Raw genomic sequence first — 27,512 nt, 5'->3', positions numbered from 1 at the left:
GCTATCAAGTGGATATTGAGATATCTCAAATGAGCTTCTGGTGTTGGTTTGACCTTTCGAAAAAGTGGTAGAGGTATTTCAATTCTCGGTTATGTAGATTCTGACTATGCATGAGATCTTGACAAAAGAAGGTCCACAACTGGATACATCTTTACCCTTGTTGGCAGTGCCGTTAGTTGGAAGTCGACTCTGCAGTCGATTGTCACTTTATCTACGACAGAAGCAGAATACATGGCAACAGTGGAGGCGGTGAAGGAAGCTATCTGGTTGAAAGGTTTAGTAGCGGAATTGAGTTTGGTTAAGCTGGAATCAACCTTTAGATGTGATAGTCAGAGTGCTATTCATCTAATGAAAAATCAGAGATTTCATGAGCGCACTAAACACATTGATGTTAGATTTCATTTTATTCGAGATGTTGTTGAAGAGGGAACTATTAAGGTCGTGAAGGTTATCACAGATGATAATGCTGCAGACATGTTAACCAAGATAGTCTCGCTCGCTAAGTTTGCACACTGCAAGCACTTGGCGGGGGTGTGCATCAACTGATGCAACTCTGAAGAGAACAGTTGTTAGGTGGAGGTGGTATGTTCAACAATGGTTTGATTCTTCTTGTTTCTTACAACGGGGTTGCCCAGTAAGCTTAGAAGTTTTGGCCAAAGTTGTTCACACGCACGCTCGAAACGCAAACCAAGGTGGAGATTGAAAGTGTTGGTTTATGTTTAGTCAACAATGGCATGTCAATTGGAAGAGTTGGTGGAAAGAGTTGGTGTGAATGCTAGGAAGAAGCTTACTCCTTTGATGTCACCCATGACATCAAGAGGAGGTAGTTTGATGTCACCAATGACATCAAGAGGAGGTCTTTACCTCTATAAATAGATGCACTCCTTCATTTGTAGAAACCATCCCAAAAATAATACAATACATTGTAGTGAGTAGAGAGTTAAGAGAGAAATTCTCTTAAGTGTAATTGACAACTCTCTCCTTCCTTTGTTAATAATAAAAAGGTAACTGTTCTCTGGTGGACGTAGGATTATTTTGATCTGAACCACATTAAAGCCTGTGAATCTCTCATCAAGAAATTCATGGCCCAAGACATCATGGTCTGAGGACGTCATCCCTAACCGTCCGATGACAACATTCATAGTCCAAAGGGAACTTGCATCATGTTTAAATTTATGCACAACATACACTTGTATTGCTTCTATTTGCAGGTAACCCGACGAGTAACGGCTATCCCAGCAGGAGTGATCCCGCTCCAGTTCTCCCGACCATATCAAACCTAACCTCTTCCATAAAACCGTTCATTCATCCAGCCCTAGACATTGCATCCGTTATTGTAATGACTTCACCGGTATACTTCGCCGATGACTCCGGAACTATATATAGCCTGATTCATGTAAAATCAAGGATATGTAGGCAGCTCAGAAACCAGGGTGCAGCCTAATCTCTCAAACCATTTCGTTCGATGAAAATTGGTCATCATTTCTTTACCCGAAAACTCTTTCATCCTTCCCGGGTAAAGAGGGGCAACTGTTGATACCCAAATTTTCCCAAAAATATTTTAAAACTGCATATATACCTTCAAAATCATGCATTAATAGCAATTGGTATTTTTCCATAATTTTCCTGTATTTTTATTAGTTTACCCAACATTTTATTTCCAATAAATAATTACAAAATGGCATTACAAATGATTTCAAAAGCATTTCTTGATTTAATTTATTACTTATGGTCCTATTAAGACCAAATTATTCCATAATTAGCCAAATTGGCATTTTGGCTATAACTGCAATAACTTTGCAATTATAGCCCAATCATATGATTTTATATTATTTTTGACCAAAGATTGATCATTCGTATTTTAAAATACTGAGTAATCATTTCTAACTATTTTCTATGCATGAAATTGATTTTGTACAATTATCAACTATTTTTGTAAATTTTTTAATTTAATTTAATTGGGTATTTTACAACTAGCCAATTTCATTTCAATTCTAGCCTAATTGAACCAGCCCCAAACCTCAATTAAAATAGCTCAAACCCCAGACCCAATCCATCAAAATTATCCGACCCAGTCCCTGGTCCAATCTAGACTATTGATCAATTCTAATCAACGGTCTAGATCCCCCATTTCCATAATTAACCTAATAGTCTACCCCCCAAACCCTCATTCTCTCATCACTCTCCGTCGTTACATCTCTCATCTCTCTCGAGACTCTCTCTGCTAAACCTAAGGTCCTACTCGCCGGTCGTTGGCTCGCCGGTATCAATGGTGGTTCCACCACCACCCCTAGCCTACATGGCTCCCTCACATGCCGGATCCTTGCTACCTTGAGATCCTCAAGGGGACCAGAGGCTGTTCAACTCACACCCATGGCCTTTCATGCCATTCTCAGGCCACCCTTGGCCGTCCGAGTAAGATCTTTATATTTTTTGGCTAGATCCATGGCTTCTAAGCCAGAATCTCTTTATCTCTAGGTCATCTCTCTCTGAAACCCTAACTCGTCTCTTGACTCTTCAGATCTACCATAGATCTGAGTATATTTTGAGTTATTTTTGCTGTTTTCCATAATAACATCTCCGATTTTTTAAAGCGCCTCTTCGTCTTCAAAACTAGGGTTTCTTAACCCCTTTTCAAAATTACTTTTCCTCTGATTTTTAGTATTATTCTATAATTTTTACTATGCTTAAACGGTTTATTTAAGTTTTTCTTTTATCTGATTCATTATGTTGAAAACCCTAATTATTTTGGTCTTAATCCTGGGTTCTGAGAACCGTCCTTGCTTATTTGTTCGTTTAATTTGCTTGCATGTCTGTTATTCATGAATATGTTCCATGTTTCTATGATTTTAACCCTACTATGCCTATTAGGGTTTTTGATTTTATTCCTTCTTGCCTATACTGTGATTATTTTTTGTATTTACAATAATTTGTGTTAATTCCCCTTAATCATTACTACTCCTATTTGAACCCCTAATTTCATGTAATTGATGCCTTTCACTAATATCTTATTATGATATCCTTATTGATTTCCAACCTCTAAGTTATTCTCTTACCTTATTTTATGGTCGACTATACTGTCAAATCTAATTCTTATGTTATTTCCTTAATTGGAATATTATGTACTTAGTCTTAATTGCATGTTCTATACTTGCACTATGCTGAAATTATTTACTTATGTGTTATATTCTTGTCTTATGTGATCTCCTTCCTTATTTGTCTTTACCGTTTGAAGTTAACTCCCTTAATTAAGAGAGTACTTATACTGGTTTTATACTAATTGATACGTAGTTCCATAATTACTGCATGACTTTAACTCTTACCTTATTATTCTGCCTAGTTTCAAACTATATATACATATACTCTCTCATTAACAAACACGAACACATTAGTTCAAACTCTCTCACACTCAAAACTTTTATGCTCTCTTTCTTTGGTTACTTACTACTGTTCTAAGTTAGCCGGCTGCAAGCCAAGGCTGACTATTATGCTCTCCTGCTCATTCACTTTTGTGTTTACTGTCCTCTTTACTGGTATGTCCTGATTTCAATTAAAAGTTTCAAAACAATATGTTTCTTTTATTACTTCAATTGCTCTTTTCTAGTCTGTTTTCACTTATGGTTTTGTTGTTCAACTTGCAACTAATATGTTTACTTTATCGCTTCATTCATCATGCTTCTGAATGTGTCCCCTCCTTTAGACCCAGCATGTTTATGAAATGTTATCCCCCTTCTAGTATACCCCAATGTGACTCTTCCTTACTAATATTTCTATGCAAAGTAGTTGGCTATCCTTAAGTAACTTGATTCTGTATTAATTTTGAAGTTCCTTAACCCTTTAGAATATTACTGATTTTGTACTTAAGTGCTCCTGTAACTATGTGTCCCCAAATCCCATTACCCCTGTTTGTGGTTGCTAAACCCGCCTTTGTTCTATGTTCCTTAGTTATGTATGAACCTGCTTTGGGTGTTGTGTTTGTACTGTTGCTTATTACTCTACTCGCTTTTCAAAACAACATCTATTGTTTTTTTTACAAAACTATTTCAAACAAGTCCATTTTCAAACTGTTTTCATGCTTAAATCTTTTCAAGCACTTACACATCTACTCTTAGGTTTTAAGTTTTGCCCCTCTAACATGTGACTGCTTGGGGATCCCTATGAGATCCCTCTGAATTTTAATACATTAGAGTTGGCCCTTCCACACTGCACTTACTCAACCATGATTATCAAATTTGGGTGTGAGCACTGCCCGGGATCCCTTGAGGTCCTTAGGGAACTCTGATACACCCGGATAATGGGAAAGGTTGTAAGGCAATCTGGCATTGGTAACTCTGGAAATCTGGGCCTACTTTTAGGCTCCCTATAGAGTAACTTCTTATTTTTCTTATCTACCTATGTAATTCATGCAATATTGGTCTGTAATAATTTGTTGTAAACAGATACTGGGGATGGATAGTAAAAATAGGAGGGTAGCTATGCATGCTATAGACATCAAATAGGTAGAAACCATACTCTTGCGCATTAAAACAAAAACTCTTACTCTTGCACATTTACATGTTTTACAATGTTGTAACCTTTATGTATTTAGAAATCCTACTTTTAGGAAATTCTGTAATCATGATGTGCACTTAGAAATCCTGTTTTAGGAATCTTGCATATAAATCATTCTATACCTTATGTGTGTATATTAGATACCATGTTTAGGTTCTCGTTCATACTCACTCAGCTACGCCTAGTTAAACTACTGATGCATGAAAATGAGTATTAACCGTCTCATCCTGCTTTAAACAAACTGGTAATAATCCTTGTATTTTTGTAACACCTAGAACAGTAGGCTCTTAGGCAAAAATGACTTCTGAACTTCTAATGGTTCTGGTAACAACTGTGCACTATCCCACACCTAGGCAAGCCTTAGATAATCAACTCTTATAAAATTGGAAACTACCTCTTTGTGTGTACTGCTTATTGATTGACAAGCTTAAAATCAGTAGGCAAACTGATTAGTGCCCCTGCTTCTGAGTTACAAAATAAAGCTGCATATCTCATGTGTTCTGATATTCGCCTAGACATCATGTCTTAGGATACTGTTTAACAATATTGCCCTTATTTGTGTTTAAGTCGTGTTGTTTACATGCCTTATCTGTGGGGGTAAAACTGAGCCTCTTATTTGCTCTTTCCTGCTTTTATTTGCTAAGGTCATATGTGTTCTTGCTTGTCGCCCTAGTATTTTCTCCTTTAAGCCTAAGGGTCTGTCCAGAACTGCCTGTAGGTAGAGGTCCTAAATTCATCCAGGACCATTAGGAAGGGACGGGTAACAACACGCCTAAAGATCACTTAAATAAACATTCGCTTTAATGACCACTAAGGGGTGAGAATGAGTAGATATGAATATGATGACTACGAGTTAATGTCATGTGTAGCCCCTCATTGAGGAGTGTTTACTGGGCATTGCGTGGGGTGATCCTATAGGCTAACCAACCTAGAACCCCTCCTTTCCAAATTCCTTTTGTTTAAAACTTCACTTCTCTATATGTACACAACTTGTTCAAATCCTTTGTCTTACTATCTGAGTCATACAATGTCCAACATGCTTTATTTGTAATTATTTGTGTCAACTGCTTATTTGTTAAATGACTAATTCATAAGTATAAGTTCCAACGGGATCCACCGTTGTGGACCGAGACGGGTGCCTAATACCTTTCCCTCAAGGTTATTTCGAGTCATTACCCTAAATCTCTGTTAATGCAAACCAATCTAAGAGTTAATCGCTCTAGGTGACATAACGCACCATAATCCGTTAGGTGGCGACTCTTCAAAATACCCAATTCCCAAAAGGAAATGAGTTATTACCCCCATGAATGTCGAAATCTGGACCTTTCTTCCCCGTAAAAAGGGGAGGAAAAAAAGGGGCGCGACACCACTTCCACTAGCAGTCTGAAAAGCCAGGGGTGTTGGTCAATAGTTCTGAGCCTTTTATAATTGGAGGTTCTTCTACTGCTATGCCACCTCCATTATCCGGAACATATTCTTATATTCCGACTTCAGTGTCTTCTTCATCAGCATACCCTCTGACTATACTGAGGGTGAATCAGACTCTGTCCAGCATCAACAACTGGATGTAGGCAGCTACATCAAAGTTGCCTGACATATCCAGCACAATGGCACCTCAGTTAGTTCCGACACAACCTCAGGTACCTGCTTCACCGAAGGAATCACTAAAGGAGCTTTTGGACAACCAGAAAAAGCTTTTGGACAACCATAAGCTGATCATGGCCACTTTGGAAGCATAGGGAAAAGCAAACATGGACCTGGCCAAACAAACAAAGAAAATGAAGAAGACTCGGGCCTCATAAGAGTTGATAAAGTTGTTGCACAAGGAGGTTGAGCAGATTCGATCAGCTGGAGACATCCCCTTGTTCCTACTCTTGGAGGATCCAGTTCCAGCACCTCAGGCAGCACATGTACCAGAGCAGGAGGTCGACAGAGTGCCCAGGAGGAGAGCGGTGATCCCCAAACTGAGGATCTGTAGATTGAGCTGGAGGACCCTGTGGGAGGTGACTCAGGCCAGCCACAGGACCCAGTCAGTGACCCCATGCAGACAGAGGCACCATAGGGAGTTCTTCTTTACTTTCTACCCTTCCCCTATTCTACTTTTGATTGATAGCATTGAGGAAAATGTTACTCTTTATTTGGGGGGGGGGTGGCCTTATTTTGAGTTTGATGATGATTCAGATATTGGTTTGTAATAACCTTGATACTAATTCTTTTCTTTATTTTTTTTTACTTATCATACTTTATTTTCATACTTTTGGTATGTATATAAAGTTAAGTTTTCATGTATATATTCATTCCCCTTTTATGTATATTCATCTCAATAGCTTCTTATTTCATTTAGTAGTTTCTTTTTCAATCTGTAGCTTCTTACTCTTACAAGTTTTCGTGATCAATAAGCCTTTGGGTTTCTTAATGTCACAGTTCTTTTCAAATGTGGAATTTGTGTGAACCGGGTGGCTCTTCCCAATGATGAATGATATGACAACCTTCTTAAGGGTCTGAGTCTGTTTTCTTTATGTTTTTGTGTAAATAGTAGTAATCAATAAAAATGTCTCACGCAAAGCTTTACTTGGGCCTAGCATATTTACCTTTGACCTTATGGTTAGAAACAAATTGATTTGCAAAGAATGGTGCTAGTTGTGACCTTTAGACTCTTGTGTTGACTAAACAATCATCGAGTGATTTTTAGGAGCCATTTGTGTTGCTCAATCTTAGCTAAGGTTGTTGTGAGCCCTCGACTCTGTTATCTTTAGCAATCCAATAACTTGTGAGGTGAGGTATTGATTTTCTAGTCCAAGTCCTGTGCCAATAAGTCTAGAACTTGCCCTGAATGTTTGTCTAGGCAAAATTCTAAGTGAAGCTCGACTTGAGAAATGATTATAGGCTCTCCTTTATCCAAATTTAAACTTAAAAACGTCCATAGACCACCAAATATGATATCCATAGTCAACCTTGTTGAGCCGAAGCCCTTATTCTTTCAATAACCATGATACAAGCCTTTATCCATTCTAAAATGACCCCTCTTGGCACCCGATCTTTCCTTAGCACAATTGGCAAAAGCATAAATTTGGGGTGAGAGAAGAGGAATGCAAAAGTGATAAAAGTTATAAAATGAAGAAAAGGGAAGACAAAAGAAAAAGAAAGAAAAGCCAAAAAATCAAAAAGAAAGTGAATAATATAGATAAATGAAGGGATTCAATAAAAGCAATGAAAAAAGGCTTGGAATGATTAGAAAGGAGAAAAATGTTTGTCATGAACAAGAAAGAGTGACAATGTGTCTCTCTAGTCCCCTAAGGAAGAGAAAAATGACTTAGAGTCAAGAAAGTATGAGCCGAAATGAGAAAATGAAGTGCTTAAGGAAAGATGAAACCTTCATAGACTGATATATCCTACCTTGAACCAAAAGCCTTCATTACATTCCCGCAAAAGCCCTATATAATTTCGAGTTGAGTGAGATTACATAGTGGCGATTCACATGAGGGGCAAACTTATGGTACTTAGAGTCGGACTTGTGACCTTCCTTTGAGAGAGATGAGTGTATTTTTTCATAATCCTTGTTCTGAATGCTATAATCTAAAGTGATATTTGCTTATGGAGAGTAGAGGAGAAAGAGTTTGGGTTCCACAGCGATCTACGTAGTAGAGCGAGCTTCCTTGATGAGTTAAGTCAACTCTTGATGCTCTTGTGTCGCACTAGAGCCATGGTGCTAAAAAGATTGTGTGTTGTTGATAATACATTTGTGTAGAGGGTAATTGTTAGTCCTAATTGATGCTTGTTGAAGTCACCTTAGAACAGCTGAAATTCTTCTTTCTTTTACCTTGTGGAGGTGGGAATTACTTTGTTTGCTTGAGGACAAGCAAAAACTTAAGTTTGGGGGAGTTGATAACTATGGATTCTAGCCTATCTTATGCTCTCTTTTGCTTAAGTTTTGGATAAAAAATGTGTAAAAGTATTCCCGAAAACTAACTTATTGTGCTTGTTTGCAGGATTTGGTCAAAATGAAGCAAGAAAGTCATAACCAGCTCATAAAAGAGTAAAACCTGCACAAGTTCAAAGTTGAGATAAAAGCGCTGACAGCGAAGGAGTAGTGCGGCCACGAAAGGTTCACCGCTGAGGCGCCCACAATTCCCCTAACAGTGGAATGGAGAATCACAGAAGGCATTTTTGGGTACAACAAAGACCACTGACGTCAAATTACACGACAACGGAAATACTGGGCGCGACCGCAATTCAAATTCCGCTGAGGGCGAATATAGAGATTCAGAGACCTTGCAACTAGAGCTCAAATGAGAAACGCGGTCCGCGCTTGTTTTTGCACGGCCGCAGAAATTCATGCGCTGAGGCGCTCTGTATTTCGCTAACAACGGAACCTCCGTAGGGGTATTTTTGTCCAGTAATTTTGGCTGTGTATAAATAGATCTTTTTCACATTTTTAGGGTATCTTTTGTATTAAGGAGCTCGTGAGTAGCCGTATTTTACTACTTAGAGTAATTTTAGAGCAACTTTAGCTATTAATCTTAGATTTTCTTCTTGTAATTAACTTTTATGACTTATATTTCATCTCCATCTTTGATTTTTACCTTTATTATGAGTAGCTAAACCCATTAGCTAGGGTTATGACCTAACCCTGGTGTGGGTATTTAATGGGTCTTCTATTTTAGGGCTTAATTGTTTATGGGTTAGTGATATTTAGCTTGATTCATGCTTTAATTGTAGAATTGGTGGTTGCAAACACTGATTCATGCCTTTATGACTTAGGATCTTCTTGAGAAAGAGAGATTTAAGACTAGGAAAATTAGGCTAACAAGGAATTGAGGTGCACCCAAGAGATTGATAGCCCCAATTAAGGGTTAAACCTAGAGATAGTAATACTCACTTGAGACAATTTTACTTGCATTGTTTGAACACCCAATTGGGCTTGAGAAAGCCAATTAGGGCAAAGTCACTCAAACTACCGAGAGGTATAGAGTGAGTAATTTTGTGTAAAGGTTATATCATGGCCCCAAATATAACAAGCTTGTCCTAAATTTTAGATCCCATTAGATACTCACCTAGGTGTAAGTCACTTCCCTGGTGCTTTTTGTCACTTGAGAAAACCCTTATAAAAATATTGTACTTAGCTTATTTCAGCAATCATTAGCACTAAAAGTAGAATAGAAACAACTCCAAACATGGTTAGAAGTGCAATTAAAAGCAACACGCGTTGCTATATTAGATAGAAACCTAACTCCCAACCAATATTAACTCCCCGTGAAAATCGATCCCGACCTTTCGGGTAAAAGCTGCATCGACCACTCCTTGCCATTACATAGTGGTGTAGGGTTGGAGTCGATCATATTTGTAGCTGAAATATGATATTTAATTTTGGATCAGCAAATGTTTATGGCATTTGACTTGAATTATCTTCTAAATGAAGATCATATTAATGATAATTCGATTAATATTGCATATTTTCAGCTGTTTATTCCATCCCAAATGTTAGAAAAACTAACATATATCCCCAATCTTTTTTGGAAAACATATCTTTGTACATTGTGGTAGAGAAATTAATCATATACCATACATCAAAAGATAGTAAAAATATTTAGTTTCTGATCCTAAACCAATTGTGAGGGGAGGACTTATCGTATATTGTTGGCCTGATGCATACAAGTGCTGCTATATGCAAGTTAGAAAATCTTATACCAACACATGAAGTTTTGTTCTCATAAGCAATGGTTTAGCCATTAATATGAGGTATTTAATGTTAAACCAACTTGGATATAAACCATCATTATCAAGATGAACCGTCTTGATTTCATAATATGAAAATTATGCTATTAATTGAGAAAAACAATTTTAAATGTCAAACTGCAGGTTAACAATAATCACACATATAACAATCTCATATATGCATCTATAAGTGGTTCACATAATAGGTGAATGGGCCTATATTAACCTTTTATATATTTCAAAATCAGGGATGTTAGTCCCGACTTTAGTCGGTATAATCAATTTATTACGAGAACAAGAAACACAGAAGAATCCTTGAAGAATCTTCTAGTTCTTCAGTATATGCTTATTTGAATTCTCAAATAGCTCATTTAAAATGGCAAATAAAAACTTCAAGTTTATCAAGGCAAGTACTATCTCTTAGCAAACTTATGGTTTACTATGACATAAAATTTTGCATTAGTAAACTTTTGCTTTACTGTGATACATGATGTAGTACAAATTGAAGAGTAAGGCGGGTAGCTTCTCGTATACATATTTTTTGTCCCCCTATGATTGTAGAAACATGAAAATTTTCAATCTTCCAATCATTTGTAGTCTCAATATGATAGCAATATGTATTACTCTATCTGTTCCAATTTATGTGAATCTATTTTCTTTTTTGTCTGTTCCAAAAAGAATGACACATTTCTAAATTTGGAAATAATTTTGCTTAAACTTCCAATTCTACCCTTAATGAGAAGCTTTTATAACCACACAAATACTCTGGACCCCTTTTTGACTTGTTTAAGACCACAAATTTCAAAAGTCTTTATTTTTTCTTAAACTTCGTGTCCGGTCAAACAGGTTCACATAAATTGGAATGGAGGGAGTAGTAAACTTCGGGTTTACTACAACATATGTTTTGACCACAATCATATAATATGAATGACATATTTGTATACAAGCTCTTTGAGAGCCTTTATTTATTATCCACAATCTAATATTGTTCAAACAATATTGGTGTCATGTGTCTTCTAGACAAATAGTTAGTTATTCGGGAGTTTTTGATATATTTTGTACTATCAATTATTGCCCAGACACTTCTGGTATCATGAGAAAAAATCATAATCAAATCAACAATATAAAATAATTATTTAAGCAAAAAAAACACCTCTTCATAATATTTTTCTAATTCGGGAGGAAATTTTAATTGTGTTACTCCTTCAGGAGCAAATTTAAAATACGAAAAATTGAGTATATATTCTCTCACTCATATTACCTCTTCTGGAGGTGAATCGCAATATATTTACATCAATAGCGCACTCATATTTACGGCTTTGTTAATATTGTCACATTCACTCCAGGGAATGATTAATATTTATACAAATTTCTCATCCTTCGGGAAATCAAACATAATTATTTGAACGTGCATTAATCATATCAAATTGTAATGCTTCAACCTCTTTTAAAATAGTTACTACTTCAGGAACAAATCGAGGCGGGCATGTAATATAGAGAATATTTACGTAGCTTATCTTCAATTGTAACCATAGAAAGCCTAAATTATCACCTTCTGGTGGTCATAGGCATATACCACTTCTGGTGGTTAACAAAATTTAGTTACAATGAGATATACGAAACATAACCACTTATGGTGGTTGTATATTTCTTGCAAACTCTGTTGGAGTTTAAGTTGATCTAACAATGTTATCCACTTTGTAATCCTTTATTAAGATAATTAGGATGAAAACAAATACCAACACAGGTACTGTATACGTAGCATGTAACCAAGTGAGCGATGACAAAGATATTTAATCAAATATAAGAAAAAGGCTAAAATTACTTTACACATATTTGGCCACTCCAGACGTAAGTGATATCCATATCACTACCGCCAAGAAGAAAGCTTACTACCTCAAGGATATAATCTCCCTTATGATGCTTGGAATGAACAAGATCTAACCATGGACGTAAGGGCGTCGCCTTACATCGGAGATGAACATTTACACATATTTGGCCACTCCATATGTAAGTGATATCCATATCACTACCACCAAGAAGAAAAGCTTACCACCTCAAGGATATAATCTGCTTTATGATGCTCGGAATGAACAAGATATAACCATGGACGTAAGAGCGTCGCCTTACATCGGAGATGAACACTGAAATAGAAATTAAATTCAAAGTAAGTGCTCAAAATGGCAGAGTCTCGTGCTGATAACGTATTATAAAATAAAAAACTATAAAGTAAAGAAACCGAAGACAAGTATAGATAGAGATTGATATATTATTCAACTTCAAATTGATGTACATAATGAACTGAAAACTCCTCTATTTGTAGAAGAAAGGAAGCAACTGCGAGGCTTTTCTTGAGCTGTATGTAAATTATTTGCATGAGCTGCTTGCAACCTGACTGTTTAATAAGAAGCTGCTGCAAATCATTTCATTGAGTTGCTTGCAACCTGCCCACATCAGTTGCTTGTAGATAAACTTTAATGGAATACTAAATGAATAATATTCTTGAGGAAGATTATCTATAGCTAAGTATTAAATGAACATTCATAGTATAATTATTTTCATAACACCAAAAATGTTTTTAATCAATATACATAACAAAATTAATTAATACAATTCAACTGAGCGCGGGAAATCTGAACGGAATGCGAATAAAATCGCGGGAAATAGCAACCATAGGTAACCTACTACCGTTTATACCGGTTACCGTATCCATTGTTTTCATATCACAAAGAGGGCTCCACAGCCCAGCGACAAAAGGAAAAAAAGAAAAAGCACAAGCAAAAGCAAAGAGGGAAATTTTGGGGAGCCCTCTTCATTGATCAAGCTAATTGGAACTCCTAATTTTGCAAAAACCCTAACGAGAGCTGATCCAATGGAGGAGGAACTAGTAGATGAAGGACTTCGTAGCCGGCGTAGATTAGTCCAGGCGACGCTGTTTCCAAACAGTGCGAAGCAAATTCCAGTTAAAGGAGGAGCTGAAGAAGAAGAAGAAGAGGATGAGGAGGAAGAGTGGTGTGAGAGCCAAGAAAATGGCAATAAGACTAAAGGAAATCAGAAGAAGAAGAAGAGAAATTCCAAGACAACAACACCGCAAAGTCACCCACGAGCTTCTAAGAAGGTTAATTTTGTTGTTAGTTTATTATCTAGAGCGCTTGAGCTAATTTTACAAGAATTGTGTTTAATTTGACTAATGTGAATGAATTAGCTTCAGGATTTCGTGATGTCAATAATAATAATGATAAAAATAATTAAGAAAGGCGAACTATCTCTTGTAATTAGTTTTCTAGCTTAATGTGGCCCTGGTTTTGGATTGGGAATAGAAAAACCACTGGAAATTTCAACTTGGTTTGTTCAATGCCACCCGGTTCTGAGGGTACTTCTTAAGAAGTGATAGTCTGCCCCAAAATCCTCCAAATCCACCATTGTTATATTTAAAAAAACATAGAATTCTGTATCCTTTTTTGATAACCACCGCAGTGTTAGGGCTAGCTCGTGTACATACTCAAACTATTTCACCGGGTACTTACATCCTCCCACCGATGCAGGTCCTGCAAAACTCTGTCAACCAAGCTAGGCATATTTTTTGATTCACCCTAGCTTCTTCAATCACTAGGCCACACCCTTGGTTGCACAAACAATTTGTATTTTCTCCCCTTCTCCATGTTGTCCATTTTTATGTGCCTACACTGGTCTCCTACAGTCGGCATTCCCTTCTCTGCATCTACCTCTCTAATATCAGGTTTTTTGATTATCCAATTATGTAGAGAGAAGAGTAAAATCTTGCTTAGAAATAGCAGAGAAAGGGCTGAATAACACTGTATCTCTGACTTTATTTGCTTGCTTTAATATTCAGGTTGCTCTAAGCTGTAGAGAAACTTCAAGCAAGGAAATTCCTGACGGAGATTCTCCAGTTACTATCAGTAAGTGAATTACTTAAAAAGATGTTCTTTGCATTGTCCATACTTACAATAAAGTGGGGCTCGGAAGGTGAGAGAGGATTATGGATAATCTACGGGGAAAGAAAGAAAACATTTCTCCTATGTGAATTATTGAATGCTGAAAGTGAATGAATGATAAATGTCTTTCTAATTAACCAAAAAGAATGACAGATTTTGATGCTTATTTATGCTTCTTTTGATGTTTTCTCCAGAAACGGATTTCTTTCTAAAGGTTTCAGAGAGAAAGAATCAGAAGAGACAGAGACATGAGCAGCTAAATGATGGATCACCTGAAAAACTCCTAAAATCTTGCTCACCTCCTGCAAGTATGCTTTTTTCTTTTTCCAGAAATCCATGTTGTTTATAATTATTTTTCACTCAACTAGGGCATAATATTTTTTTATTAAGGAAAAAAAACTAAGGCATCATATATTGCAGAGGGAAAGCATATGATGTGTCTAAATTTTTTAAAAAAGGGTACGAGATAGGTTATGCAATGGAAGTCCTTAAGAAAGTTGCATGCACTCTTGATGCTGCAATTCTCACCGTTCAGAGGCTTTTTCCTCAAATGTTAAGATTCTTTTGTTCCAACGAATTTTGAATTTGCAAACCAAATTTGCATGCTATAACTATTGCTGGCAATTTATTGCTTCTGATTGAACACTGTTTGGAAGATAAGAAGACTCCTCGTTCGAAGAAGAAGCTTGCTAACTCAACACCAGAGAAATGCCAACTGGTTGTCAAAGGATCGACGGAAATATGTTTGGTTCCACGTAACCTTATGCAGGATGAATCAATGTTACACTCGATTCCTGATCTCCGAATGGAGGCTAGAAAGACAGCTGAGGTTAGTTGAACTATTTATTTTTATTTATTTATCAAATGTGCATCACCTTGTTTAAGTTAAAACATTCTCATTCTTTTCATTTCTTCTGCGACAAAAAAAGCAGGATCTTCTGTGTGGTTGAGTTCTGATGATTCTGATCCTTCAGATTCTTGATTTTAGCACTTAATGCTGGATCCTGTTATGCTTCTTATAAATGTTTTTGTTTGATTTTATGTGATATCTGCACATTTTTTTCTGATGTTTCTTTCTTCTAGATTTTGCAGAATAAGGTCCTTTTCATTTTCATAGTATCACACAACTGAAGCTACAGTTCTGTTTTGGTTATTTATAACTTTCTTTGCTTTCACCAGGAGAATTCCCGCAGATATGCGGGAAAACAAATACATCCTTTTTTTCAATCCTGCAAAATGGGTAAGAAGAGCCAAGAAGTTATTGATGTGGAGAGTAACTGGTACTCTTCTGAGGAGGGGAAAAGCCTTACTTTCAGTCCTATTCATGTATTTGAAATAGTTACGGTATGGTGTCCATTCTCAATTCTATACATTGTATTTACAGGGCTGTCTCATATGTTACTCTTGTAATAACTTTTTCCAGTTCTTTTGCTTGGATGAAATATAAAAATTGCCTTTGCAGGAGGATGAAACTGCCTTTGATTGGGGTCACTGGATCTTTTCTGAAGCTTGTTTTCTCGATACTGATGTTGTGCTAGTATGTGGAAGCTCTTCATTCTCTGAAGGTTCCTTCACCTCTCTGCAATTTGATAACTTTTCTTGCATCTCTTATCCGAAGAAAACATTGTCACAGCAAAACAAGATTGAACTGAATCAGCATGCTATTTCACAAGATGAAGTGGTTTCTGATCATTCTTCTAGAGAAACAAAATTATATCATTCAGCATTATCCGTAGTTGCGGAGGAACAAGTCAGCCACTGTGAGCAGCTAAAGAATGCAGAAGTGGTAAGTTCTGACATAGCCTTGTTTGAATTTATACTGTTTGCTGCTCATATTGATTATGCCCCAAAGTGTGGACAATATACCTTTTTCAGTGAATAGTATAATTTTGAGTTAATAATTATTTTTTAAGTGGGTATTTTGGTTGATAGCCAAGCATTGTCCTTATTTGTAACAGTAGCTTTAGTACATGACTTAGTGTATTTGCGTATTACTTGACTTATGTTATTACTTCTTGTTGCTTTCGTTTCGGTTTTCTGATTGCAATACCTAGTGTTAGTTTTGTATTTTCGCTTCGGTTTTCTGATTGGTGTGCTTGTTTTTGCCATTCCTTTTACCTTTCCTCTAAGTCGAGGGTCTACCCGAAAAAACCTCTCTGCCTTCTTGAAGGTAGGAGTAAGGTCTGTGTACATACTACCCTCCCCAGATCCCACTTGTGGTATTACACTGTTTTTTTTGGTTGTTGTTGTTGTTGGGTATTTTAGTTGACTTATTGCGTCATGTACAATCCTGCTTTCAGAGATACAGATATTGAGAGTCTTTACGTTTCGTATCTGTTTTGTCTGATCATCCGATAATGCTTGTGGTTATGATAATTGTAGGCAAATGTAGTGGACACAGTTGACACCTTCCAAAATAACCTTAGCAGTTCAGATACCAAGAAGCAAGGTAGATTTCTTCAAGAAAGGTGAGGATATTTATGATCTTGATGGAGCAAACAGTTCTGAAGCTTGTTAAAATTATGCTACTCTGTGCAACCAGTCCTTTTAGACCTTACCAAAAGGTCCAAAACAATCAGAATTAATAAAACAACCTTTCTTATATTGCAAGCTGGTACATGTTGTGCAGTCCAGGTTGTTCCCATCACATTCTGAAATTATAAATGGGTGCGCATCATAGTTCATTCCCAGAATATAGGATAAAAGGAACTTTTGCTTCTTGTTGACTTGAAATATATGTTGCTCCTTACAACAACTACGCCTCACCTGAATTAGTTGGGGTCGGCTATATGAATCCTCACTTCTCCATTAAGCTCAACTCATGTATTATGGCTGCTGCCTTTTTTCATGTAATGCTGATTTAATTTTTGACTATTTTTTCATGTTTAGGATAGTATCTGACTACCAGAACTGTCCCACTGGGCCCAAAAGTTGTCTATGGACAAACAAATATCAGCCTGAGAGAGCTTTTCAGGTGAATATCTCATTTTTTATACCACAACTGTTAATATTTATCTGTCTATGTTGGTGAAGACAAGTCTTAAAAGATGTTTGTTCCCTCATATGTTTTTCCATATGCAGTATGATAAATGTTCTCCAATACCTTGTATGCAGGTATGTGGTAATAGCGAGCCAGTGAAACTTTTAAATGATTGGTTGCATCTTTGGCATGAAAAAGCTTCTCGCACAAGCAAACCATGCATTCTTAGTGATAGAGTTGCTCAAGACTCCTCTGACAGCCTGTATGACAGTGAAGCCGACTCCACAAACGAAGAACAGCTGAAGAATGTCCTCTTGGTATCTGGACCAGTTGGGGTATGTAGCTAGTTTCTACTCTCCTATTGCAAAAAGTCTTTGCATGTTCCTAGAGTTCCCAATCTCTCTCTCCATCTGTATGATCCCATTTCTAGTTATTAAGTGAGAATTAGTTGATTAATATCTTAATCCTATGTATCCTATCTTACTGAGAACTACGTGCTTATGAAACAACAACCCATGGTTGTGACGTATATTGTGAAACAAATCCATGGGCTCTTTCATAAGCAAGTAGAAATACATTTCACTAGCTTGGGTTTACTTTAAGGGATTGTTAGCTTCCTTCTTTCTTTTTCTTTTCTAATAAATGAACTAATTGCTAAGATTTGAAATATCATCTTCATCAAAAGGATTAGAATTATCAATTTTCAGGCCAACCATTAGTCATTTAGTTTTTTTTTGGTTAGCGGAGCAATAGTTCAGCTTTCACCTTGATTGACTTTTAGCAATGTCCACTTTCCCTCACCAAAAAAGAAAGAGATGTCTAAATTCCCTTCCCAAAGAAAAAGAAATGTCTACTTTCCTTTCCAAAGAAAAAAGAAATGTCGATTCCTTTCCCTGTTCATTTGGCATTTCAGTAGAAGTTCAAAGAAAGTCTGATTTATGTAGATAACTGCTTTGTCATTTCTAGAAAGCAATAATAATACTATTTAAAATTTATGCCGTCTTTTGTATCTGATTTTTGCATTTACGAGTTCATATTCACGACAATACATGTGTTAAGCATTATATATGTCAAAAAGTTATGAATCTGTTCATTTGATAAACATGGTGAACTGAAATTCTTATTGCATTTCTGTTCCATTTAGTGAAAATATTTCCAGAGTTGCACTTTGTGGTATGTACGCAAGAGCAAAGAACTTATGTTCTGTTAAATCTCAATTCTTGCTACAATTGTGTTCATTTATGCTAGAATAAAGCTTAGCCTTGAATAAATGTGCTTCATATATTATGCATAATCAGCTCATGATCACAAATTTGAAAATCCCCCAACCTTTTGGGTGGTGGAGGTTGAAAGAACAAAGGTACTGTGTTCGTTTTTTTTTTCCTTCTATCTATTTTCCTTTCTATGATTGCTCTGAGAAAAAAATGAAGAACTTATTGAAATGATGATTACAAAATGGGCTCGTAGGGCCTATGGGCTACTTACAGTTTTGTTCATAGTTATTCTGTATGCCTAATAAGATAGGTTATCATTCGATAACTAATACAAAATAAGTTGTGGTATCTTATAGAATATTTTATAATATCCCATTTACTCAAATTAAAGAATCTAAACATGTTCTGAAGTTAGAGACACAACTTTATAGTTCTCTGGAATTTCAGTGCCCTCTCAAACTGAAATCAATGAAGATACTTGGATTTGCAAATCAAACTTCAAAATCAAGTTGAATAAAGGGCTCTTAAACTTATTTTCATTTCAATGCTTTCTTTTTGGAGCAATATGGCAGATGCACATGATACATGGGATGTAGAGGTCATGCTCGATTTTATTAACTCTCTTAACAGTCAATAAGGACACTTGTTTTGGTTGTAACTGTCTCTATACACCAGCAATCACTTGATGCTGGTTTTTATTTATGAAGTACTTTACTTACAAGAAAAAGGTTGAATATAAAGGAACACCTTTTTTTTGTCTTGTCACTGCCATGAACCAATTGGGTAATGGTGCTACCATGAAACTATGAGGCAGAGAATAAGAAAATTTGTTCTTGAAATAATTACCGGAAATTCAATAATCAAAGAAGAGATTCAATTCTCAAACCTTGGTATCATGAAGAAAGAGTAGAAGATTTTCTACCATAAAAAAAGAAGAGAAGAATCTTTCACAATAGTGACGTGAAATTTAGTGTTAGCATAGGAATGCAATTCCCAGATTTTGATACCATGAAAAAATAAAAAAAGATGGTTTTAGAAACGTTTTGCTTGAAATGTCACTAAATAAAAGGACCAAATAGTAGTCGAAAAAGAGTGAGTGATCTTTGAAAAAGAGATGCAATACCATCCAAGCGGTTACTGCGAAAGAGACGCGGGGCCACCAGACAGTCATAGGTGCCATTAAATGATCACAAATGCGGTACATTGATTCCCAATGTTTGCCGAAAAGAGGCATGGTGTCATCAAAATGGTCATTGAAAAGTAAAATGGTGCTGCTAGAATGGTTGTTGGAAAGAAGAAAAAAAAAGTTTAGGCGGGCAGGCGTATGAGGACTCGCCAGTAGGGGGGAAGTTACTGAAGTCTATAATGCAATAAAACTAAACATGAGAATTTGAACACAAACCTTTGAGAGGATTATGAAGAGAGGAAATGCCGTAAATATCGTGAAATATATCTTTGAGAGGTGTGTGACCCAACCATGCATCCTCCCAAAATCTGATTTTTCTGCTGTTGAAGAAAACCAGAATTTTCCATGAATTTAAAGCCATAAGAATGTACGCGGCTAATCTGGAAGTTACACACAAATCACTGTTCCAGTTTCTTCTGCCATAGTTCTATTAATATTGTTATGTTAGGCTTAACCAGACCTACTTTAGTATGTTTTGAAGTAGCTTTTATTGGTGATTTTATGTGCTAACTAATATTATGCAGAGTGGGAAGTCGGCTGCAATTTACGCCTGTGCTAAAGAACAGGGATTTCAAGTTATTGAGGTAATTCTGTGAAAATTTGCTATATTATTAACCTTAAATTGCATTTTGCACTATGTAGATGTGTGTTCATTGTTCCTAGCTAGCTTCCACTGACATGTAGTATAAGCAGTATATATGTCGGAGCAGTTTAAACATTAGATTCTTTGACGTGTTCAAACCAAACTCTTAAAAAAGAAAAATAAAACTTCTTAAAGTTATCAAGAATCTACTTAACTAACTCTTTTGGTCTATTGTCTTGCTAGGTCAATTCATCAGATTGGCGAAACGGTGCTCTTGTAAAACAGAAATTTGGGGAGGCTGTAGAATCCCACTGGCTTCAACGGTTCGTCTATGTGTGGATGCTAGTTTTCTTTTGTTTTTGGATTTGCTTGCGATAAAATTTTATTAAGATATATGATTGTTCCTTTTGTTTTCTTGGACTTATTCATAATAAAATTTTATTAAAATATAAAATGTCAATAATTGGAACACTAACGGTATCCTTTTTCCTTTTGGGGGTACTGTAACTTGTAGTTTGGTATACTGTTCAAGTATTTGCATTTCAAGACAAAACATTTCTCTTGTGATGGTTCATATTTTTTTTCTTTTGGATACTTTTATTGTTTTACATTTCACATTTAGTTCTGGCCATCTTGAATTTGCATCAGTAAAGGAATAATTTAACATTCATCTAGAATTGTTAAACAACCAGGTAATGCATGCTGGCACACAATTCTTAGATTGGTCTTCCTTTAGGAAAAACATTTCATTAGTCACAGATTTGGGAGGGAAGAATTTAGGGCTTTTAGTAGCCTCTCAGCATGTTTGTTGACCATTTTCTTGTTGTGTCATTCTTGTTCCTAGAAAAGTTAGTTGAATTACCCAATGAATGTTTATCTTCATTACCTATTTTTATATAGAAATTTGCTGCTCACAGAAAAATGGGTGAAAATCTTGCAAAGTAGCCAATCTATTTGTTTCTTTTTTCCGTGATGGGATTTCGCTTCATTTAAGCCAATTTAGCACTACAATGAATCTTGAATCTATAATGACTTGACATACACTACTTCCATCTTGTCTGTTCGATTCTTGTTTCAGGATTCAAAAAGATCCAGCGTATTTAGAGGACAAATTAGTGTCTGGCTGTGGAGTTATTGAAGTGATACCTTTGTCTGATGAGGAAAATGCTCCAAATGCCTGTGGAGTGCAAAGACAACAAGTCTGCAGGGAGGAGATAACTGCTAATCATCAGGGTGAAACTAAGGCTCTAATCCTTTTTGAGGACGTGGATACTGCTCTTTGTGAAGACCGTGGTTTTGTCTCTACCATTCAACAACTTGCGGAGACCGCAAAGCGGCCCATGATATTAACTAGCAATAGTAAGGGGGCTAAATGGTTGAAATACCATAATTTGTCAAGCTTATGTTTCACAAATTAAGTATTATTCTTCGATGTGAGTAGGTGACAATCCGGTGCTCCCAAACAATTTAGATAGGCTACAGGTGTGCTTTGCGCTGCCATCGTTGAAGGACCTCCTTGAGCTTGCACAGACGGTACAGTTACTTTTTGCTAGTTTCGTGCTGATATCTATCTTTATCTGGCTAATCAAAGATATTCCCTCTAGGTTTGTGCTAGAGAACAAGTTAAAATTCACCCAATGCTGGTAGAGGGGTTTGTGGATCATTGCCATGGAGATATTCGTAAAACTATTATGTATCTCCAGTTTTGGTGTCAAGGCCAAACTTTGAAGAAAGGTAATTCACCAAATATCAAGGAGTTAATGCATTCTTCAGGATAGTTGATTGCGTGAATAATTCTTGTACCATTGCTAAAGAGGATGCTAACAGAAAAAGTTCATCAAGCAAAAATTCTGAAGCTTCATGTTATTTTGTAAAAGTGAATCCTCTAAAACCAGTGCATACATCTTACTGGTAATGACGAAATCATTGATAACCTCTATTTGCATATAGAGCAGGTTGAGAGGTATCATGTCATTTATTTAGGATCTTGCTTAAGATTGAATTTTGACCAGTCAAAGCTTCAAGCTTCATGCATTGCTTAGATATCTTGAATGCAATGACAAATGAGTAATGGCAACGGTGTAGATACGAGGGGGCAAAACAAGATAGAAAGATAGAGATAAAATCTTGGAAAAGAAGGACCTTTCTTCTTAAACACAAACTTGAGTATAGGACCCAAATCTTTGCTTGAAGATCAAAGAACAAGCAAAATTATCAAACTAAGAATTAGGATTCAACCCATAAAGAAACTTACCTCCATGGTTGAAGACTAGTTAACTAGAAGAGAAAAGTTAGTTTAAATCCTCTCAAGGGATCAATTGCCAAAATCTAATGGTTCAGTACACATAAAAGTGATGGTAAAAAGAAATCAGTATGTAGGAACAAGCTCTATCCTCATCTGAACAGTTCTCATCCTTCATGTGATGATGAAATTATGACTAAATTGTATCTACACTCTATGTTTTCTTCACAGTAAAGTTTCACTTAACCCATTTAATCTGGTGCTGTTTTTTTTTTGCTACGGCCAGATAACCTGCAGCTAAGATATAGTCCTCTTCAGTTTGATCTAGAAGCTGGTCATCTGCTACTACCGAAAATTATCCCTTGGGATTTCGCTTCTCCACTATCGGAACTTGTGGATGAAGAGATAACTAAGTCGATGAGGGTAGAAGAAGAAAGATACTGTATAAATGAGAAAGCAGAAGAAGTCGAGCTAAACAATATTACAGAAGAGAACAATTCTAGGGATCTTGATATGGGTGCTAATAATGTTGATGGAAAAAAGGATGCAATGTTAAGCTTGCTCTACTCATTTCAGGATCATAACGAATGTACTATGTTTGGTACTAACTCAGAAATTTCTGATGCCTCTGAATCACCGATCGCATTCACTCGAAGAAATACACTGAGAAAACTTGATAGAGTTATGTCTTCAGATTCAGAGGAAGAATGCAGCAGAGTTCCCGTATCGTTAGATCAACCTGAGATCGGAAATGAAGAGATTGAAACAGCATGCAGTTCACCCTCCCATTTTTCAGCCACTGAAATCTCCTGCAGTTTACCAACAGAGAATCTTCATTTCAAATCAAAGAGGTTGAAAAGAAATTATTTGGAGACAGCTGATTATTCTACTGTGAATGTTGTAAGCAAGTCAGTGAATGTTTCCTGTGTGCCAGAGTCATCATTCATCCCTGAGACTCAGCTTACTATTGATTCAGAATTAATTTCAAGTACAGAGTCATATAATGATGTTGATGTCAAAGTTGAGGCAAATTATTGTAGCAATCTGTCCCTTCCAAGTATGTACTCTCTCAAGGTTGAGAAACTTGATGAAAATGTTCTTTTATCTTCTGAGTATCAGGAATTGCAGGGTTGTAGTTCTGATAGAGTAACGAAATCAATTACTGGAGAGGTCGTGGAGCATTTTAATGGACAATGCACGGAGGATGTTCCGAGTGGATATCGGGTGTTGGATGAGTGTAGCCGCATGGACTTCAGTAAAAGTTCTACATCCTTTAAGACTACTGTGCAGTTTAACCTGAATACTTCTGTACAAGATAGTTGGAAAAGACTTCGTGAAGGTTACCTGGATCTGAAACAGTATATTACCCCAGAGCAGAAAGAAGCTTCTCAAATTCTCAATGTTGCTCATGAAATGAGTGATTTAATTTCAGTGGCTGATTTATTACTTGCTGACTGCAAACACCTCCTATACGTAAGTAATTTCTTAGATACATATATTACCTTTGTGTTACTGCATGTGTAGTTTTTGATGCTTGTAAGTACTCATCCAGGATTCGTTGGAGCCGTCAATGACCCCCTTCGTAGAATCACATTCATATAACTGGCATGAAGACCAGTTGCAGATGTCATCAATTTTTGCCCAACACGGAGTTTGCCTTTTTGCTAAAGAAATTGCTTCTCTCGGACCGGACACTGCATCTGTATATGAGGTGGATTTGGCCTGGGAGATGTTGACATCCACAAACAGTACAATGGCTCTGGGAAAGATGGTTGGACAGAGTAGGGGAAAACATGAGGGTTTGCATTTAAGGCTACCAAGAATCTGTCATTCCTTCAGAAGGTATAGGACCATATGCCCCTCTTCTGTTATACTTTTGCTTATAAATAGCTTGTCCTCATGAGTAGTTGTGTATCTTCCAAGTAAATTGCATATTAAATCAAGTTGGCTCTCTAACTTTAGATGTGTCTATTGCTTGTCACTGCTTATATGTTCAGCTCGGGATTTATACTCGCAGATGTTCAATCTATTACCATAGAGTTGTAAACTGTTTAGAAAGAGAGTACAAAACATGTATAAACCACTCAAAAATGATGATAAGAAATTAAGAATTAGAGAACTATATACTTGCAAGAACTTCTGCTTTCTCTGGTCAAGAATTGGTAAAAGATCATGGGCTGAAGATAAACCTCAGAAAGAATGGACGGGGGTTTCTGTGAGGGAAATTTAAGCGAGTTGAGTGAAAGATCATGGGCTGAAATTGTTGACTCCAGAGGTTCTGTATGGCAGCTTATTGAGCTGCAAATATTTTCTTTCACCGAAGTATGGATATTTTTATAAAATATAAAGATTGGATATTCTGATAGCCGATAGGCCATTGCATGTTTGTACGGAGGCGGATCCAGAATTTAAATCTTATGGGTTCAACTTTCAAGATTTTTAGCATTGAACCCATTATATTTTTAAAGTTATGGATTTATATCTACTATGTTTGCAAATTTAATGAATTTTTACATATAAATTTTTACCCCGCGTCAAAAGTTATGGTTCAATTGAACCTGTCAGTTCAACACTTCATTCGCCCCTGTTTGAACCGGAAAAGATTTCCACGTCAGTAGTTTTTATACATTGTTTTTTCGAGAAGGTAACATAGTTTTTATATTGTTTTTAAATGTTGGTTTTGTACCACTACTAACTGTTCCCTGTCCATTCTTTGAATTTGTTCATTTCTATGATTTGCCTAAAATCTCCAAGATTGGTCAATACATGTAACTGTTGTGACTTTGTATTAGGACTTCATTTTTAATTTAGCTCTTGATAATTACTGCAATATTTCTAAGTTGCCTTGTATTGTTCCTGTGTCTCAGCAAAGTGGATCCGAATGCTTACAACTTACTTCAAGCTGTTGTTCCCTTGCGCTCACACATTGCTCTGAAAGGTGATTCATTTCATGAATATCTGTCTTCATTGAGCCAAATTTCTAGATTTGGAACCACCCGGTTATCGGAAAGCATCGGCAGGAGAAAACAGAGAAGGTATGTTTCATGTCCCACCAAAATGCAGTTTGTGCATTTCTCAAAATAGCTCAAAAAAAGATTGGCAGCATTGCTAATGACATGTTTATTTTCTATCCAAATTGAGAATTGCAGGGCACGAGCTGCTCAACACTACCTGAGTTCTGGTAGATTAGCATTGTCTCAAGATGACGTCTCATTACTGGGTCAATACAATTGTTACCAGAAAGTTTCACCAGGGTCAGGGACTTAATGTACATATAATTTAGTGGAGATGGCTTCCCCCACCCCCCATGAAATGGGAGAGGTAAGGCCATGTATAATCAATTGTTGTTTCTGGTAAGTGCCATGGCCAGGCAGTAGTTGAATTGCCTGAACGCGTGGACAACAAAGATAGGTTAGGAATAGGCACACTAATTTAATTGCAGGATGTAGTTAAGTTCCTTCATATTAATTCAAATGGAGTTATGTACTGTCAAAAGACTCAAAACCATACAGTTTTACAGTTATTAAATTAGAAATAGATATGTTAGAAAAAAAATTCAAAAGTAAATCCATTTGTACACAAGTTTGACGTTCTTATTCTAGCTCCTGATGGATGTTCTAATCCGCTGGTAATTTGTAGTGATGTTCGAACCCTTATTTTATGGACCAACCGGCAATCAAATTTCTATTCCCTTCATCCAACGCGAAAGAAAATCAGAGAAGCCAGTTTGATAGGATACAAGGAGAATTAGCTGTTTCTTTTGTTTCAGCTTTCTTAAAGAAGAGACTTTAATTAAATCCCAAGATATTGCACATTGGAATTGTTTGATGATTTTATGTGGGCAAAATACCTTATTACCCCCCTAAATTTGTCATGGATTATTAGTTATCGCTTTAAATTATTCGTGGTCTTAATCACCTCCTTGAACTAGGCCTTTTGAGAGCCATTACCCCCTTGGATGTTGATATGACAAATTGTGTGGGTGCACTCGCCTGCCACATGAATTTTTTGTATATGTGGTATTTTTTTGAAAAATAAAATATATTTTACCTTTTTAAATATGTTACTTTTTTAGATAATTTTTTTCCGAATACAATTTATAATAAAACTACATTATCTAGGCTAAATATTTTTATTTGGCTAAAAATAATAAAATTTTAATTAATATTTTTTTTGAATTTGACCTGAAAATAAAGATTTATACCATTAAAATAAATAGTCAATGCATCTAGAAAGTTATAAAAATACATAGTTTGAAAATTAATTATTTTAGTTATAATTTTTTATATAACTCTAAATTATGGTGCTTTAAATATATATATATATATATATATATATATATATATATATATATACATATTTTACCTAAAAAAGTAAAAATGCACGGTTGAAATAAATAGTCATTGCATCAAAAGAAGAAATAAAAAGAGTGAACAATTGCTAGGAATAACTTATTATTTCTAACATACTTATTGCTCTACAAAATACTTATTGCAGAAATACAGGGTAAAGCTGTTTACGATATACCTTTGTGGTCCGGCCCTGTCCCGGACCTAGGGGTGGACATATATCGGGTAAAACTGATAACCCAAACCGTTAATATTTTATTGGGTTATTGGGTTAACGGTTTGGTAACGGGTTAATTTTGTTTTATTGGGTTATCGGTTCGGGCTCGATTTGGCAATTCTGTTATTGGGTAAAACCGATAACCCAATAATGATTAACTAATTTACTAGTTTACCCTTAGGTATATACATACTAGGGTTTCATAATTCATAGTTCACTCTTTTATTTCCCTAATCTTTCTCAGTTTCTCCGCCTCACGCCCTCACCAGTCAGTCCGTCAAGACTCAGGCCGGCGTCAGTCGCATCACGCCCGTCAAGACTTAGGCCGGCGTAAGTCTGCTTTAATTGTTGAGCTGTTACAAAGTTATCTTGTGTCAGTTGTTATAAAATTTGTATTTCATAACTAATACACTTTTTAATCTATATACATAATTCTGTACTAGAGTAAAAAAAAAAGTAGATATCAATGCACAAAGATTTATTGCTAGTCGTTTGAACAAAGAAGATCTTAAGAACACT

At 36.2% G+C, this 27,512-nt stretch overlaps 1 protein-coding gene across 4 annotated transcripts; it reads left to right on the top strand.

Moving 5' to 3' along the window:
- The first annotated feature begins 13,008 nt into the window (after window positions 1-13,008).
- Window positions 13,009-25,989, top strand: LOC107789591 (uncharacterized). Of its 4 annotated transcripts, none has more exons than XM_075219289.1 (19): window positions 13,009-13,384; window positions 14,120-14,186; window positions 14,417-14,530; window positions 14,879-15,051; window positions 15,402-15,566; window positions 15,685-15,759; window positions 15,856-16,008; window positions 16,605-16,690; window positions 17,112-17,196; window positions 17,337-17,537; window positions 20,127-20,186; window positions 20,429-20,508; window positions 21,264-21,544; window positions 21,627-21,718; window positions 21,790-21,919; window positions 22,714-23,900; window positions 23,980-24,269; window positions 25,295-25,462; window positions 25,577-25,989. In XM_075219289.1, exons 1-19 carry the CDS (start codon window positions 13,139-13,141, stop codon window positions 25,692-25,694), a joined length of 3,771 nt encoding a protein of 1,256 aa, XP_075075390.1. In that variant the 5' UTR covers window positions 13,009-13,138; the 3' UTR covers window positions 25,695-25,989. The 4 variants fall into 4 exon arrangements, with proteins under 4 accessions (XP_075075390.1, XP_016466915.2, XP_075075389.1 ...); XM_016611429.2 differs by having other exon boundaries at window positions 15,841-16,008; XM_075219288.1 differs by having other exon boundaries at window positions 15,685-16,008.
- Window positions 25,990-27,512: the final 1,523 nt, after the last annotated feature.

Source organism: Nicotiana tabacum, chromosome 8 (assembly GCF_000715075.1).
Source record: "Nicotiana tabacum cultivar K326 chromosome 8, ASM71507v2, whole genome shotgun sequence".
Lineage (NCBI taxonomy): Eukaryota > Viridiplantae > Streptophyta > Magnoliopsida > Solanales > Solanaceae > Nicotiana > Nicotiana tabacum.
Note: the sequence above shows the minus strand (reverse complement) of the source record. Positions and strands in the feature narration are given on the sequence as shown.